Genomic DNA, 16,780 nt, shown 5'->3' on the forward strand with positions numbered 1-16,780 from the left:
GACACAATAATTGGGTGAGACTGCCAAACCAATTAATGTGCCCCACTACTCTTCCTCACTGCACATGTTACACGTTGCTACACGAGTCTTCACTACTTCCTGTGGTGTTGTACAAATTGGTTAGCCATGACGAATGACATTATTGTACAGAAATTAAAGGAAAGAACTAGGCAGAAACACAACAAGGTTTGAATAAATTGCATTTTTTATCATTCCCATAGTTCCTTGTTTTAGGCTTGTTTCAGACAGATAAAATGGAATTAAAATTTACTTTTTCTGCATAATGTGTGTGTGTGAGATTGGGGCTAATCGCTGCTACTGTATACACAGAACAGTCATGCATATATCTTCTCACCAAACACTCACTGCCAAGTACAGTGGAGCAATACATGTCACCTGTGGATTCTAGGTCAATGGAAAAACATTATGTGGAATAACAAATCATGCTACATGTTGAGCACTACTTGCCAAAATGCATTGATTCGAATGTGAAATTTGGTGGAGGAGACATTATGATAAGGGCATGTTTCTCATGGTTTGGTCTTGGCTCACTAGTTTTAGCTCCTCAAACTGTGAATGCTGAAGCCTATGAAGCAATATTGAGCAATTCTTTTAAATACACCATGTGGCAACAATTTGGAACTGGCCCTTTTTATTTTCAACATGACTAAGAAATGGCTAAGTAAACAATTGATGCAGAACCCTCCACCTAGGCGAGAGCCTTCACATCATTGATGATTGATTTATAAATGTAAAGCCGTAACCAAGTAGTCTGTCAGAAGGGGAAAGAATGAAATTGAATAGCTGGTCCAAATCCCTGATACAAAGCATCTCTGGGATGAGTTATAGTTCCAGTTGACAACCAGATCAGACTGCCCAAAAACGACTACTGAACTCTTGTCCAAGCTGCAGGAGGTATATAAGAAAATACTTGCAGACATCTACTGAAACTTAGTGGAAATTCTTCTTGTGATAGCTGCAAAGGATGAACCTACATCATATCGACACTGTAGCACCTCCAATTAAGCCAGCACATAGCGGTGTCCAGTCATTCATGGCAATTTAATGTACTGCACCTATATTAACTTCACAACACTGTAGTCTTTTATACAAGGTGGACACAGTCATTTTGATCACTCTCCAAATATAAAAGTTCTTATATTAGACACTTTCCATTAATGCTTCTCAATATAATTAATATCTTTCAGTGTATACAGCATTCTCTACAAGTACACTGCTGACACTTCTACTCTTCCTTCGGCTAGCAACCCACTGGCCCTTGTTGATAAAAGAATGGGAAAAAGTTGAAAAGACTCAAATCTACTACAGAAAGACAAATCTCAAGCCCCATTTTAGGCTGTACACAGGAATTGTCCTTCTTTTGGCTCTAGGTGAGTAAAAGAGCAACTTTAAATTAATTATTACAATATTTGAAGTACCGCATTTCATGCCAGTTAGAATTTTAGAAATTCTTATGTTTTATTCCAAATATGATGGATATTTAAAACCAGAAGCTTTCACGGAAGAGTATAAATAACCTGTTGATCTTTATGGTGTAGATTTATTAAACAGCACTGAAAAAATAGGTCTTAATGAATGTGGACAATGATTTGTGCTTACTTGGTACAAACTTGCAACATGGCTCAACTTGCATTCTCTATTATTGTATTAAAAGCAAAATAAATTTACTTTGTTGTTGCAGGACTTATGAAATATATTTAGATACAACTACATATTGACAATTCATTAAAATATTTTAAATCTTAATTATGTTAAATGAACTGAATCAGTACATATATCTTTTCATATCAGATCACTGTTCTCAAATTTGTATTTGTCTCTTATTATAAGCCAGAGAAAAACATAGCTTCCATGGAAGGCTCAGCCTCTTTTATGGCTGTAATAGTATGGATGCTGCTGAGTAAAGACATTCAGAGCTTGACTAATTCATCTCGACACTATGCAAACTTTACTCATAGGATCAGTCATCCTGCAGTAGCCCTTTCTGACTCAGTGAAGAAAACAATTACAGACTACCTCATTCATCATGTTCTCTGGTATATCTTGTATAGCCTCTGAAAGTGCTATGGGAAGGCACAACCAGCCAATTGCCTGATGACAGACAGACTGACAGATATAGTACTAAATAATAGATCAGTGGTCCTCTTCATCTCCCCTGGAAAATGCATGTGGGATTTCTTAAATAAAAATTCATGTCCATGTGGTTCAGATTCCAAGTAAAACTAGAAGTCTCATGGCCATGATCATGATATCAATAGTCATGTAAAATTATAATAAAGTACAATGGTGATAAATTTCTCAGTGTATAGTGCCTAATTTCCATGAATCTTTTATTCTACTTTCAGTGGAACATGTGCTAGCCAATACTCGAGCAATTGCTAAGGCCCTGCATTGCACAGACAATGATTTTCTTGGAGTGATGCGAGCCTACTTCATCTACAACTTCCATTTTGTATTCGTACTTACTGGATACTCACACTGGAAAGGATTCCTGCTAGCAATTATGAATATTATCAAAACTTTCTCATGGAGCTACATGGATCTCTTCATCATCTTGATCAGTGTTGCTCTGGCTGATCACTTCCAGGCTCTCAACCAGTACTTGGCTACAGTTACCAACAAGGTCAGTCCATACTGTACTTCTTTAAATTTCCATCCTGTAGATGTTGCTTAGTACCATTTACAAGGAAAGTAGTTGAGATGATGCCAAAATAAACATTCGGGCTCCACCTAAACTAAAACTGAAAAATGTATGAATGACTAGTATAATTTTAATTACAGCAGGTAGAAATAATGCAATATATTGCCAACAAAGAAGCTATTTGTTATTGTAAGATTAATAAAATTAATGTTTAATAGGTTTTATTTGATTGCATCTATGGTTTAACGGTTAAGTTGCTGAGCTGCAACCGTGAACCAGTTAGATGTTCGTACTTAATTGGTTTCATTTCTCAGTACCTACAGAACTATACTCTGTAATCAATAACAAAGTCACGGTTATAATAATTTATTTAATTACAAAAGAAGAACAAAAATAAAAACAAATTTAATCAAAAACTGTTCAAATAAAGTTTGAAAAATATCAAACCACACAACTGATAAGCCGAGTCTATTATTCACTTTGTGTAGAGAGAGCTCGTCTGAAACTGAGTTGACTGACTGCTACTACACCAACTTCTTATTGGCATTTTATATTGTTGCCTAATAAATATGTGATAAAAGTTAAATGTTCAGCAAAATTAGTGCATAATATGATCTCAGGTGCACTACACATAAAAAAGTAAAATATGTCATTTTGGTATCAATTTCATTGTTGTAATTATGTTTTCAATAATTTGGTGCAGGTCTTCTGTGAGCAGCATGTCGCGATGTTGTGAGAGATGGCTTACTTGTTTACTGCTGTGCTGTGTTACACTCGGTACAATAAACTCCTACAAACAACTATTTTGAATGACTCTACAAAACCGTCCTGATCATTTCCGTGCAGTGTAACATTAGGCTAGATATATATTGTTTTTATTTTTTTGCGAGGACTTTGCGCAGTCCCCTAATGGCCCAGGCCCACCTACAGTATGTTGCAGGCCCTGCAGGACCTAATGTTATGCCCTTATTGCTAGGAAATATGATAGTAGGTATTAGCATATATAGGTATCGATCACCAACACCAAGATCACTCATTATTTACTAGACAAGTTGGTCATATCATGCCATTTTGCCATGCCATGCTATATTAACTATTGGTACTTAACACAACAATTTACAAATGAACATGATTATGTTTCTTCCTTCATACTTCATGGTGTGGGTTTCGTAAGGCACATCCCAGTTTATTAGCCTAGAGTAATGGCCAAGGAACATGAACGTGGTTTCAAGAGGTTCCAAATGGTAAATAAGGGAAAGGACAGCTGAATTAGAGTGGAAAGTATATGTAAGGATTTACAGAAGTATGTAAAAGAATTGTTGGATATAATGAGGAGCTGACTAGTACTTACAAAGTTCTGAAATTCATTCATGATAAAGAAGATACAATATGATACTAAAGTTGAAAACTAGAAATGCAGCTAGAAATGATAGGATTTCTGGGGATATTCTAAAGGTAATGGGTTTGCATAACAGAGTCCATTATTCTCCTCACAACCTATCCTCCTCCATTTGCCTCACATTACCTCCACCACCGAAGCCGGTTTATGCGTACTGCCTCATACATCAAGTTCATTCCTAACTTAGCCTTTATCTTCTCATTCCGAGTACACTCATGCCATTGTTCCCACCTGTATGTACCAATAATCATTCTCACTACTTTCATTTTTGTTACTTCTAACCTATGAATAAGATATCCCGAGTCCACCCAGTTTCCACTCCCATAAAGCAAAGTTGGTCAGAAAATAGACTGGCGTAAGGATAGTTTAATCCAGGAGCTGACTTCCATCTTACAGGATACTGTTGATCGCAACTGTGAGCTCACTGCATTAACTTTTCTGCAACTTGATTCAATCTCACTTATTATTCTACCATCCTGAGAGCGCACACATCCTAAATACTTGAAATCATCTACCTGTTCCAGCTTTCTATACTCAACCTAACATTCAGTTCTTGTAGATTTCTTACCTACTGATATCAATTTAGACTTGGAAAGGCTAATTTTCATATCATACTCATTGCACCTATTTTCAAGTTCAAAGATATTAGACTGCAGGCTTTCGGCACAATCTGCCATTAATACCAAGTTGTTGGAATAGGTCAAACTGCTTACTACATTTTCACTTAATTGAATCCCTCACTGCCACTTAATACCTCAGTAAATGACCCATGTTAACTATGAACAACAAAGGTGAAAGATTACAGCATTGTCTAACCCCTTTAAGTATGTTGAACCAAGAACCCATTCCACCATCAATTTTCACTGCGGCCCAATTTTCAACATAAATGCCTTTAACCCTCCGCTGGGCGCGCCTTCCCTTGTAACTTGAGAGGGTTAAAATTGGTTTCTTGTTTACTTATACCTGAATATTTTTATTTAGGGACGTTCTTAAATAGTTAATTCATATATTTTAATTTAAAAACTCTTTTTATTTATTTGCTGATACATTGTTACGATAACTTGGCCATCGTATTATTTACACAATTAATAATATAGGTTACCGAGACAACGTTCTAGTCTTTAGATATCATTACTCACAACAACACAACTTTCACAGAGATAGTTAATCGTAGCATGCTTCTTGCATACAAACTTCCTGCACTGATCACACACTATGGTCGTGTTGACATTCTTCGCTCGTCCACAAGCTTGACATCTGCCTTGTTTTTTCTTGGTATATTTCACAGGTTCCTCCACAACTTCGGCACGGTACCTGATGAGAAATGTCTTTACATCTAGGGGTATGCTTGGCATCATCGCGCGGACACTCAGTTGCTGTTTCATCAGTTGAAGAGCTAGATTCCTGAGGTAAATCCTCCTCCTGTCTTTTGGGTTGCTCTCGTTGAACTGAAAAACAATTTGAGAATTTATACCAGCCATATTCATCAAAGCATAAAAGAACACCAACGGCCATCTTTTCGTGATCCTTGCCACTGTGTATGACGCACACATCTGATCCACAGTATCCACTCCTCCTTTAGTGGCATTATAGTCTAGAATGATATGCGACTTACTTGAGGCTTCGTCGATTGTGCCTGTGTCATGCATGGTAGAGAGTAATATTACAACTTTGTTCTTTTTAGTAACTTGAGAAACTAGAGTCAAATCTTTTTGGTAGCCGAAGACTGATGATCCTACCTCTCTACATTTTTGGGGCAGGAATTCAGCTGGTAATTCTTTCTTGTTTTTTCTAAGAGTTCCAATACAAGTTATGCCCTTTTCAAGTAACTCCTTTGCTAAAGGCACACTTGTATACCAGTTGTCCATAGTCAGGTTTTGGTTAGTACCTTTGATTGGGTCTACTAATCTGTGGACAATTGCAGATGGCGTATTTTTTACAGAGAAAGGGCCATCTGGCTGCTTGCCACAGTATACTTGCTGGTGTAAAAGGTTTTAGCATCACAGAGTGCAAAGTTCTTCAAACTGTATTTAGCCGGTTTATTCGGAATGTACTGTATGTATCCACATCGTCCTCTAAACGGTTCCAGTTTCTCATCTACAGTGACGTACTCACTCAACCAGTAGCTTTTTTTACAGTTATTAGTAAACCTGAAGCAAAGAGTATTGCCACAAAATTTATCAGTGATAGAAGTAAACATAAAGACAAAAAAGTAACAGAGATACTTGGATAGTTTTACTTACATGATCAGGCGCGCGGCACACTCAGTGCACCAGTGGTGTATTGGAAAGGAAATGTGTTTCTAGTGTGCAGAACTGATTTATAATAAGTCCATACAAACGGCAAGAATTTCAAATGTGTTTGATTAACAAGCTTTAGAGCTTAATGTCGGTCTTCAGTCTCTCAGCTCTGGTCTCCTTGTCATCAAACCGAATACAGCGAAGAATAAAGAGAAATCTCTTTGCACTCAAGCAAGCTTGGAGAATTTCAATTCCAGTCCCATCTGCGGTCCAAAGTTCATCGACATTAGTGTGGCTTAGTTTCTTCATGCCTAGTAAATACAAGACACCAAAGATCGCCATCATTTCACATCTCGTTGTGTCCTTTGCGTCTCTTTCTCGTGAGAACTGAATTTCATCTCTATGACCAGTTATAAATAAGTTAGTGCACCTAACAATTTCATCTATCATATCAGAATCTATGAAGAGTAAAAACGCCTCAATTTCCTTTTTTATATGTCTGTACCTTTGAACTGGAGTGGGCAATTTCTTCTTCAAAATGTTTTTGCGTTTAGTCTTGCTTGCAGTAGAAAAATCAGTTTTCCTCCATTTTGTTTCCTTGTCTTTTCCTACAAAATATAAACTTGGTACAGCCTCACCAACATCATCATCGTTATCGTCACAACTCTGTTCTGAGTCAGTTTGGTGGTCACTAAACTGAACTTCTCCATTCTCTGCATCAGAAAATTCACTGTCACTATCTTCTTTGCTTGAATCAACTAGCTGATCATCTTGCAAGTTGTTTAGAATTTCGCGGATAGCCTCGTCATCAATCAGCACCGACCTGAAAAAATTACTACTATAAGTATGATATTCCTAATTCACCACCGAGTTGAAGGTTACAGAGAGCTAAAAGATGTTTTCATCTACATAATGAAATGCAGAACTGATTTATAATAAGTCCATAGAAACGGCAAGAATTTCAAATGTGTTTGATTAACAAGCTTTAGAGCTTAATGTATGACAAATAGGCCGTGCTAATTGGATATAAATCCTAAATATGAAGCAAAGAGTATTGCCACAAAATTTATCAGTGATAGAAGTAAACATAAAGACAAAAAAGTAACAGAGATACTTGGATAGTTTTACTTACATGATCAGGCGCGCGGCACACTCAGTGCACCAGTGGTGTATTGGAAAGGAAATGTGTTTCTAGTGTGGCGCCAAATGGAGCTGCAACAATCACGTCTTCAACACACGACAGCAGACACTCCACTGAAGGAATAGGCGGGCTAACAAGAAAATGGCGCTCATCCCCTCCACACACCACGTGAAGAAGGCGCGCGCGCCCGGCGGAGGGTTAATTGCTGTAAATAATCTATCCTTAATCCCATAGTCCCCGGTACAATGAACAGCTTTTCCCTCGGAACTCTGTCATATGCCTTCTCTAGATCTATGAAACACAAACATAACCGTCTATTCTTCTCAAGCACTTACCAATTACCTGGCTCGTACTAAAAATCTGATTCTCATAGTCCTTCTGTGGTCCAAAACTACACTGGTTTTCATCCAACTTCCTCTCAACCACTCATTGCACCCTCCCTTCTAAGATGCCAGTGAACAACTTGCCTGGTATACTGATCAATGAAATAACCTCGATAGTTCTTGCAATCCTTCCTGTTCCCTTGCTTATAGATAGATGCATTTACTGCTTTCATCCAATCAGAAGGTACCTTACTGGCATTCTTGCAAATGTTATTACTCTACAAAGTCATTTCATCCTTGCCTTTCCACTAAATTTCAAAATTTCAGGTCTAATTTAATCTATTCCTGCTGCTGCTTTATGACAATGGAATTTATTTACCATCCTTTTCACTTCATCAAGCATAATTTCACTCATATCATCATACTCCTCCCCATGAGCCCATGCCTTTTGGCACATTATCATAGGCTAATATAGGCGAAATATTCAATTTGCCATACAAAGTCGAGACAAAGCTCATTTTGAGCCTCACGACATGTAGAACAAAACTCAGTTAGGCCCAATGGGCCCTGAAAACCATGTTTTAAGGGCCTAAAACCAACTGTTTTGGAGATATTGGTATCACACTTTCCTGCTCTAGGAAATGGATGAAGAAATGATCAGCAGTAACCATGGCAACGTCAATATCCAAAATAACCAAGATTATGGGTGAATGGATTGTATGTTCCAGCATAGCTTTCAAACAAACAAACGCACACACAAACAAAGGAACAAACAAACAAAAATGACTGCGGGGGCAGGACTCTTCCAACACCGTGACACTTTGGTTTCTGTTTAAGTCATAGTTCAGGCCCAATCGGAATGGAGGCTGAGAAGGTTTGAAGAAAAGGAATTTCCAAAATGACCAAGACTATGGATGTATGTGTTATATTCCAGCATAGCTCTCAACTAAAATTGGTTCATAAACAATCAATCAACATCTCAAATAAGAAAACTAAAAAAATACTGGAAACAGGTAATACAAATCCTAAAAGTAAAAGGTTTGAAAGAGGAAATTACCAGAATTGTAGATGTACACATGTATAGTATCTTCCAGAATAGTTCTCAACCAAACTTTGTACAAATACGAATTACTATCTCGAAAAGATACTGGAGGAGTAATGAAATGGCGTATGGCTTTTAGTGCCGGGAGTGTCCGAGGACAAGTTTGGCTCGCCAGTTGCAGATCTTTTGATTTGACACCCGTAGGTGACCTGCGTGTCGTGATGAGGATGAAATGATGATGAAGACGGCACATACACCCAGCCCCCGTGTCAGTGAAATTAACCAATTAACGTTAAAATTCCCGACCCTGCCGGGAATCGAACCCAGGACCCCTGTGACCAAAGGCCAGCACGCTAACCATTTAGCCATGGAGCTGGACACTGGAGGAGTAAAACACCTTCTATCAAATCTAGGGGAGGGAATGACCTACAAAAGTAATCAAAAACGACCAATATTAGCATTGAATCCATAGTTTCCATGGTTGCTGAGTTGTATTGTGGCACTTTGGACGCCATTTAAGAACCAGTTCAGCTGCTTAGGCATGGCGAAAAAGTGGTGTTGAAGAAAACATCCAAAATTACGGAGATTAGTTTAATTAATGAGAAACAAAATAATCTGAAATTAAACACATAACAATAACTTTTAAACTACAAAATAGTTCTTAATCAGTCAATGTTACAATAACAAAATGTACAAAAATTATCTTCACACATAATTAACAGGTAATAAAATACCTAAAAGTAAACAATCAATAAAATGCCCGGGCAGCGCGGGGTAATATAGCTGGTAATATGATAAACACAACCACAATGTTCAAACACAGCCCCTTGGTTTTGCGTAGGGGTATCAAGATGATTTTGGGCTGCAACTTATTCAAGCGGCCCATAATACCAGGAGTTCTGCAGAAGTACGTGGAAGTGAAAGCCATGTATTCATTTTGGGAGAGTTTTATTAAGTGTTTTTCACATTACGTACACAACATGGCTGTCAAGGGTTATGAATTCCATGTTGTTGGTCCGTATTCAACTGAGATTACATATAATTAGGACAATTTGTGAAATTCTATGTGGATTTATCCAGATAATTAGTAATTTCTGACAAAAGTGCTATTCAAAAGAAAGCTTTTAAATACAGTAGAGACATTATGAAACGTGAATATCAGATTTATTCCTGCAGCCAACGATTGTTCTTGTTCTTCTTCTTCTTTCTTCGTTATGCCCAACTAAGGAGCACAATTGTTTTATATGCAACATGGCAGATCGAAAATGATTGTGGTGAGTGGCGCAAATTGTCGGAGATTAGCAAAAGAGAAGAAGAGAAGGGAAAGTAAATTGTGTATCAAGACATCAAAATTAAACTTGTTTTTCTATAGCATCCAAACTAGAAAAACAATTTCCTCTCATGCAATGACAAAAATAAAAATGATGGTACTGGCACAGAAAACTTTGATGAGTGTATGCCTAGTTTTAGTTGCATTTCCATTGGTCTGCTGTTGGAACAGTACGTGAAAATTGTGAAGATGATCTAGTACCAATAGTTTTAAATCAAACAATTAGCCTTATTTTTGTCTTATGAATAATGTTACTAGAGACTACTATGCTAAAAGTGGAGTGAAACAGAATTAGGAAAATTTGTGAGATTCTATGCAGATTTATCCAGATAATTAGTAATTTCTGACAAAAGTGCTATTCGAAAGAAAGCCTTTAATTAGAGACATTATGAAACGTGAATATCAGGTTTATTCCGGCAGCCAACGATCTGGTTTTGTGCTCCAGGTAAATTTCTTGGAGGGACATCACAATTTGCAACAACTGGCTTCAGTGATTGAAAGCACGGAAATCAGCGGTTAACAGAACATGAGAATTTCTATTCCCACCATGATTATGTGTTGATGATTAAAAGACAGGGTAATAAATTGTGCAGAGTTGACAGGCATCTGCTCTCTCAGTTGTTGTATTTTTCTTCTTCTTCTTCTTTCCTCATTATGCCCAACTAAGGAGCACGATTGAACTTATATAGCTGATGACGTTGTGTTTTCTTCTCCCAAAATCTCTTCATCTTCTTGCTGTGGCTTTTCTTGCAATCTTCTGACCAGGTTTTGTTGGTGGTAGTGCTTGGATGATGTTTAAAGCGAATGTTGTCGACTAATTTTCTAAACTTATAGTAGATCTGTCTACTTTGACATTTGGTTTTTGTCCTTGGTTAAAAGACTACCCATAGTACTAAACGTTCTCTCTGCATATGCGTTGCTTATTGGAATTGACAAAACAAAACAAACTTCAATAGTTCATCAGCGCTTTCAAGTTTGTGGAAAAATTCTACCTATATTTTACTATCATATGAATCTTCATTAAGAGCTGGATCACAGTAGTCATTGTACATCTTGTCAGAATCTAGTGTAAGTTCATTACATCATAAATGAAATTTACAGTATCACTTTTTTATGATAAACAACTCACATGGTAATTGCAAAGGCTCTTTTCACTAAAATCATAATTCTTCTTCAGATAAGCAATGCATTGCTTTATGAAGTAGCATACAACTGCTTCAAAGCTCTTTCATAATTTTCCAAGGTTTCTTTTTTACAACTGGTTTTACGTTGCACCAGCACAGATAGGTCTTATGGTGACGATGGGACAGGAAAGGGAATAAAGTGGCCATGGCCTTAATTAAGGTACAGCCCCAGCATTTGCCTGGTGTGAAAAGTGGGAAACCATGGAAAATCACCTTCCGCACTGCCGACAGTGGGGTTCAAACCCAATATCACCTGAATGCAAGCTCACAGCTGAGCGACCCTGACCGCACAGTCAACTCGCTTGCTAACTCCAGGTTATTCAACATAGCACTAACTCTAGTAACATAGAACTTGTCGCCTAACATATTTCTAGTTGTGGCACAGAACAACACAAAGAACTCTCCAACTTGACTACAAAAGCATCACCGGGTGAGTTAGTCATGAGGTTTGGGGGATGCTGCTGTGAGCTTGCATCCGGGAGATAGTGGGTTCGAATCCCACTGTTGGCAGCCCTGAAGATGGTTTTTCCAAGGTTTCCCATTTTTACACCAGTCAAATGCTGGGGCTGTACCTTAATTAAGACCATGGCCGCTTCCTTCCAACTCATAGGCCTTTCCTATCCCATCGTGGCCATAAGACCTATCTGTGTCGGTGCGACATAAAGCCAGTAGCAAAAAAAAAAAAAGCATCAAATTGGGAAAGTATGCTTTGCAGAAAGAACAAATAATTCTTTGGAAGTCTATGAAGCCTGAGAAGAATCTGCATCAAAGTCATGCAGAGCACCTAACTCCCATATTATCTTGGAACAGTTTTCTTTTCCTCTCAACAAGTAGTACGACAATAACAGGCCAGCAGTTCACAAGACAGCTAATAGAAGGATACAGTGACAACCAACAGGTACATGCTGCAGAAGTTCTTTATATTCTACCTCAGCATAATTAGCAAATTCTTTAAGACATTTGGTCCTGATAGCAGATGAACTGAATTCAATGAACATTTTATGACAACTGCTTTGATGTCATATGAGAGAGTTCTGCAACAATATTTCACACAGTTATTGATAACATGACAGTTGCAATATGGTTTTACAACATGTGTAATTTTATGCTGTAGTTTTACGTGTACTGAATTGCGTACCCTATAATTCACCAATGCATTATCAGCACAATAAGCACTAAGTTACTTAAGCTTTAATTAATCTGCCACTGTGATTTTTATAGCATTAAAGATGTTGGTTGAGCTTTTCTTTATCTCCAACTATGGTTTTCTGGCAAATTCCATTCTTTGAGTTAAAATAATGAAGTGCATTAGGAAATGTTTTAATGTTTCCTACATTAGATGCATGTAATGATCCAAGTCTTTTACAACAAATTTCTGTTAGAAATTTTGAACAACTACTGTTGTTTTGGTCCTTCCATGTGCTATGTTAGCAGCAGTCTTGCATTCAGAAAACATTTTTTATTATAGTTCAGTTTGACAGTCTGGACTGTTGTAGCATTGACTATACTTAAAATTGTGAAATATGGAAACTATATTAGCTTTTATAACTACATTTTCATCTGTGCCTTTGCTCATGAGAAATGCATTGATGGTTTGATCTTGATTTTTTTCTTGGTATTTTTTGTGACTTTTTGATTCCATATGAATCTTCAATGGGCATTGTCCTTCATACTTTATGGAAAAAATATAACAGAACAGACCCCAAATTTAAAATTCTTTCTTTTTGCTCTCTTTATTATAAAAGCAAAATCTTTTAGTTTCTTCACCATCAATGTTGAACTTGCCATATTTCCTTAAGAAATTATTAAGAAAATTATTTACATACAAACATTACTCTATTGTTTTCCACACCACAATCTCAGCTCTATGTAAAGTAATAAAATAGTGTATTTATATTAAGCTAACAATGGTTTACAAGGCAATATTATATATTTGGCATTTTGGTCCATAATAATTTTACTTAACATTCTAAATTCAAACTTACACACATAATTATCATCATCTAAATGTAAGGTCTTATCACTGCAACCATGTGGAACAGTTGGAACAGTTTTCTTTTCCTCTCAACAAGTAGTACGACAATAACAGGCCAGCAGTTCACAAGACAGCTAATAGAAGGATACAGTGACAACCAACAGGTACATGCTGCAGAAGTTCTTTATATTCTACCTCAGCATAATTAGCAAATTCTTTAAGACATTTGGTCCTGATAGCAGATGAACTGAATTCAATGAACATTTTATGACAACTGCTTTGATGTCATATGAGAGAGTTCTGCAACAATATTTCACACAGTTATTGATAACATGACAGTTGCAATGTGCTTTTACAACATGTGTAATTTTATGCTGTAGTTTTACGTGTACTGAATTGCGTACCCTATAATTCACCAATGCATTATCAGCACAATAAGCACTAAGTTACTTAAGCTTTAATTAATCTGCCACTGTGATTTTTATAGCATTAAAGATGTTGGTTGAGCTTTTCTTTATCTCCAACTATGGTTTTCTGGCAAATTCCATTCTTTGAGTTAAAATAATGAAGTGCATTAGGAAATGTTTTAATGTTTCCTACATTAGATGCATGTAATGATCCAAGTCTTTTACAACAAATTTCTGTTAGAAATTTTGAACAACTACTGTTGTTTTGGTCCTTCCATGTGCTATGTTAGCAGCAGTCTTGCATTCAGAAAACATTTTTTGTTATAGTTCAATTTGACAGTCTGGACTGTTGTAGCATTGACTATACTTAAAATTGTGAAATATGGAAACTATATCAGCTTTTATAACTACATCTTCATCTGTGCTTTTGCTCATGAAAAATGCATTGATGGCTGCAGGAATAAACCTGATATTCACGTTTCATAATGTCTCTACTGTATTGGTATTTTTTGTGACTTTTTGATTCCATATGAATCTTCAATGTGCATTGTCCTTCATACTTTATGGAAAAAATATAACAGAACAGACCCCAAATTTAAAATTCTTTCTTTTTGCTCTCTTTATTATAAAAGCAAAATCTTTTAGTTTCTTCACCATCAATGCTGAACTTGCCATTTTTCCTTAAGAAATTATTAAGAAAATTATTTACATACAAACATTACTCTATTGTTTCCCACACCACAATCTCAGCTCTATGTAAAGTAATAAAATAGTGTATTTATATTAAGCTAACAATGGTTTACAAGGCAATATTATATATTTGGCATTTTGGTCCATAATAATTTTACTTAACATTCTAAATTCAAACTTACACACATAATTATCATCATCTAAATGTAAGGTCTTATCACTGCAACCATATGTGACAGTCCACTACCATCCTCTTGATGTCTATGTATAGATCACAACCTATTTCATCAACAGTGTTCTTTTAAGGCATATTCACACATATCCGTGACATGTCAGTACCATGACGTGTCATTTCCATGAAATTGCATCAGTGCCAGTGATGATTTATATTGTTCCTCTGGATTTGACTGTCGTGTCTACACTTGTCTGGCTCAGTGCCATATTTTCTGTGTTGGTATCAGTGCAGTATCCATTCCGCGATATTGAGTATTATGCCAACTATATTTTTCCTGTTTTACGGACGTGTTCTGCTGCAAAGTTTGTATGCACTTGTGAATACAAAATGAATGACGAACAACTTATTGAACCGGTTTGCAATCATCCTGTTCTTTATGATTTATCATAACCGAAGTACATGGACAGTGGTTTCAAAAATTATATTTGGAATAAAATAAGAAAGAAAGTGAATGCAGATGGTAAGCACCCATTGTATTTACATATTGTACATTCATAAGCTATTTGTATTTTCAATTTGACATATTGAGTGAAGCGATTAATAATTTACTGAATAGATCATGTATAGAGAGTACAATCTACATCAAAATACAATTTTATCAATATTAATTACTCTGGGTTTCTTACAGTTCTGTGCATTTCCTCAACCAATTAGCTCTTACTAATGAAGTACACACAATATTTTTACATGTCTGGCTCCTAGTTTATCACCGTCTTTGATAACCTTCCATTATGTATTGATTCTCTCTTCTTGCCATGGAACAGATCCAGCATCTGAAGAGAATCCTTGAACACTTCTCGTACATGAAAGGCGTCTTTTCTTGCATTTCCACCCTACAAAGGCAAATTTTCAAGTGTTGTGTCTCCTGTATATTCATTTGTAGTTGTTCTTTTGCTTGTAAACATATTTGGATTATATTTTTTGATTAAATTACATAGAATAAAGGTTGAAAGTATTATGTAATCTACGTTTTATGGTTTGGCCTCAATTTGCCTCTTATAAATTATAAATTTTTAGGCCAAAATGCCAAATATATTCTCAACAATCATTCTGACATGGCATAGGCAGTAGTTGAATATACGTTTAGAATGATCTAAGTTTTGCCGCAAGTATGATCGCATTAAATATCTTTTTCGAAAAAATGCTTCGTCACTCACAATGACATGCAGAGTCTCACTAGATGTGCCTGTCAATGCACCATTTCCTGGTATAGATAATGTGCCTCATTGAAGTGCTTTGCCTAGATTACTACTTCCAAAAATTCCACCATCACTGTTTTTTTCATATGCACCAACATCGACAGCAGCAAAATCGTACTGCGCATCAACATGTACCAACAAGACAATTGAATAAGTTTTCTAGTAGTTAAAGTACTGGGATCCACTATTTGAGGGAGCTTGGGTGGTAGTATGCTTGCCACCCAAGGCTTTCAAACAATTTGGGAAATTCCAATGTGTAAGAAGGTCATTAGCCACACATTTCCACGTTGCTACGAAGGTGGTTTGAAAAGTCCGTGCAAAGTTCAAGAGATGGCACCACAGGCGCATATCGAGGTCATGTTTAGTTAGTAGCATCTCTTGAAATAATGCACACCAAGTTTCAGCAATATTGGTGTATTTCTTTGTGTATGGCGTTCGTGTGAATCAAGGAAGTCAAGTGATTTTCAAGAAATGGACGAAAAAGAATTTTGTGTGGTGATTAAACATTACTTTATGAAAGGCAAAATGCCTCAGGAGACTAAATAGAAACTTTATAAACATTAGGTGACTCTGCACCTTTGATTAGAACAGTTTATAAGTGGTTTAAAAATTTTCGGACTGGCCATATGGGCACAAGTGACGCTGAACGTTCTGGACGGCCTGTGGAGGTTACGAATCCAGAAATCATTGATCAAATCCATGATATGGTGATGGATGACAGAAGAGTTAAGGTGTGTGAGATTGCTAGTGCTATGAGTATCTTGACTGAATGGGTACATCATTTTGTGCATAAACATTTGGACATGAGAAAGCTATCCGCAAGATGGGTGCTGCGATTGCTCATGCTTGACCAAAAACGGAATCGTGTCAAGTGTTGCAAGGATGGTTTGCAGCTGTTCCAGAAGAATCCAGAGAACTTTAAGCATTGTTTCATCACTGTGGATGAAACATGG

At 36.7% G+C, this 16,780-nt stretch overlaps 1 protein-coding gene across 1 annotated transcript in view; it reads left to right on the forward strand.

Moving 5' to 3' along the window:
* Window positions 1-663: 663 nt before the first annotated feature.
* LOC136874788 (gustatory receptor for sugar taste 64f) overlaps window positions 664-16,780 on the forward strand; it is a 45,707-nt gene continuing 29,590 nt past the window's right edge. Inside the window, exons 1-3 of the mRNA XM_068227810.1 lie at window positions 664-682; window positions 1,209-1,391; window positions 2,367-2,644. Of these exons, the coding sequence (XP_068083911.1) occupies window positions 664-682; window positions 1,209-1,391; window positions 2,367-2,644 (480 nt within the window). The remainder of the gene's footprint in view (window positions 683-1,208; window positions 1,392-2,366; window positions 2,645-16,780) is intronic.

Source organism: Anabrus simplex, chromosome 5 (genome assembly GCF_040414725.1).
Source record: "Anabrus simplex isolate iqAnaSimp1 chromosome 5, ASM4041472v1, whole genome shotgun sequence".
NCBI lineage: Eukaryota > Metazoa > Arthropoda > Insecta > Orthoptera > Tettigoniidae > Anabrus > Anabrus simplex.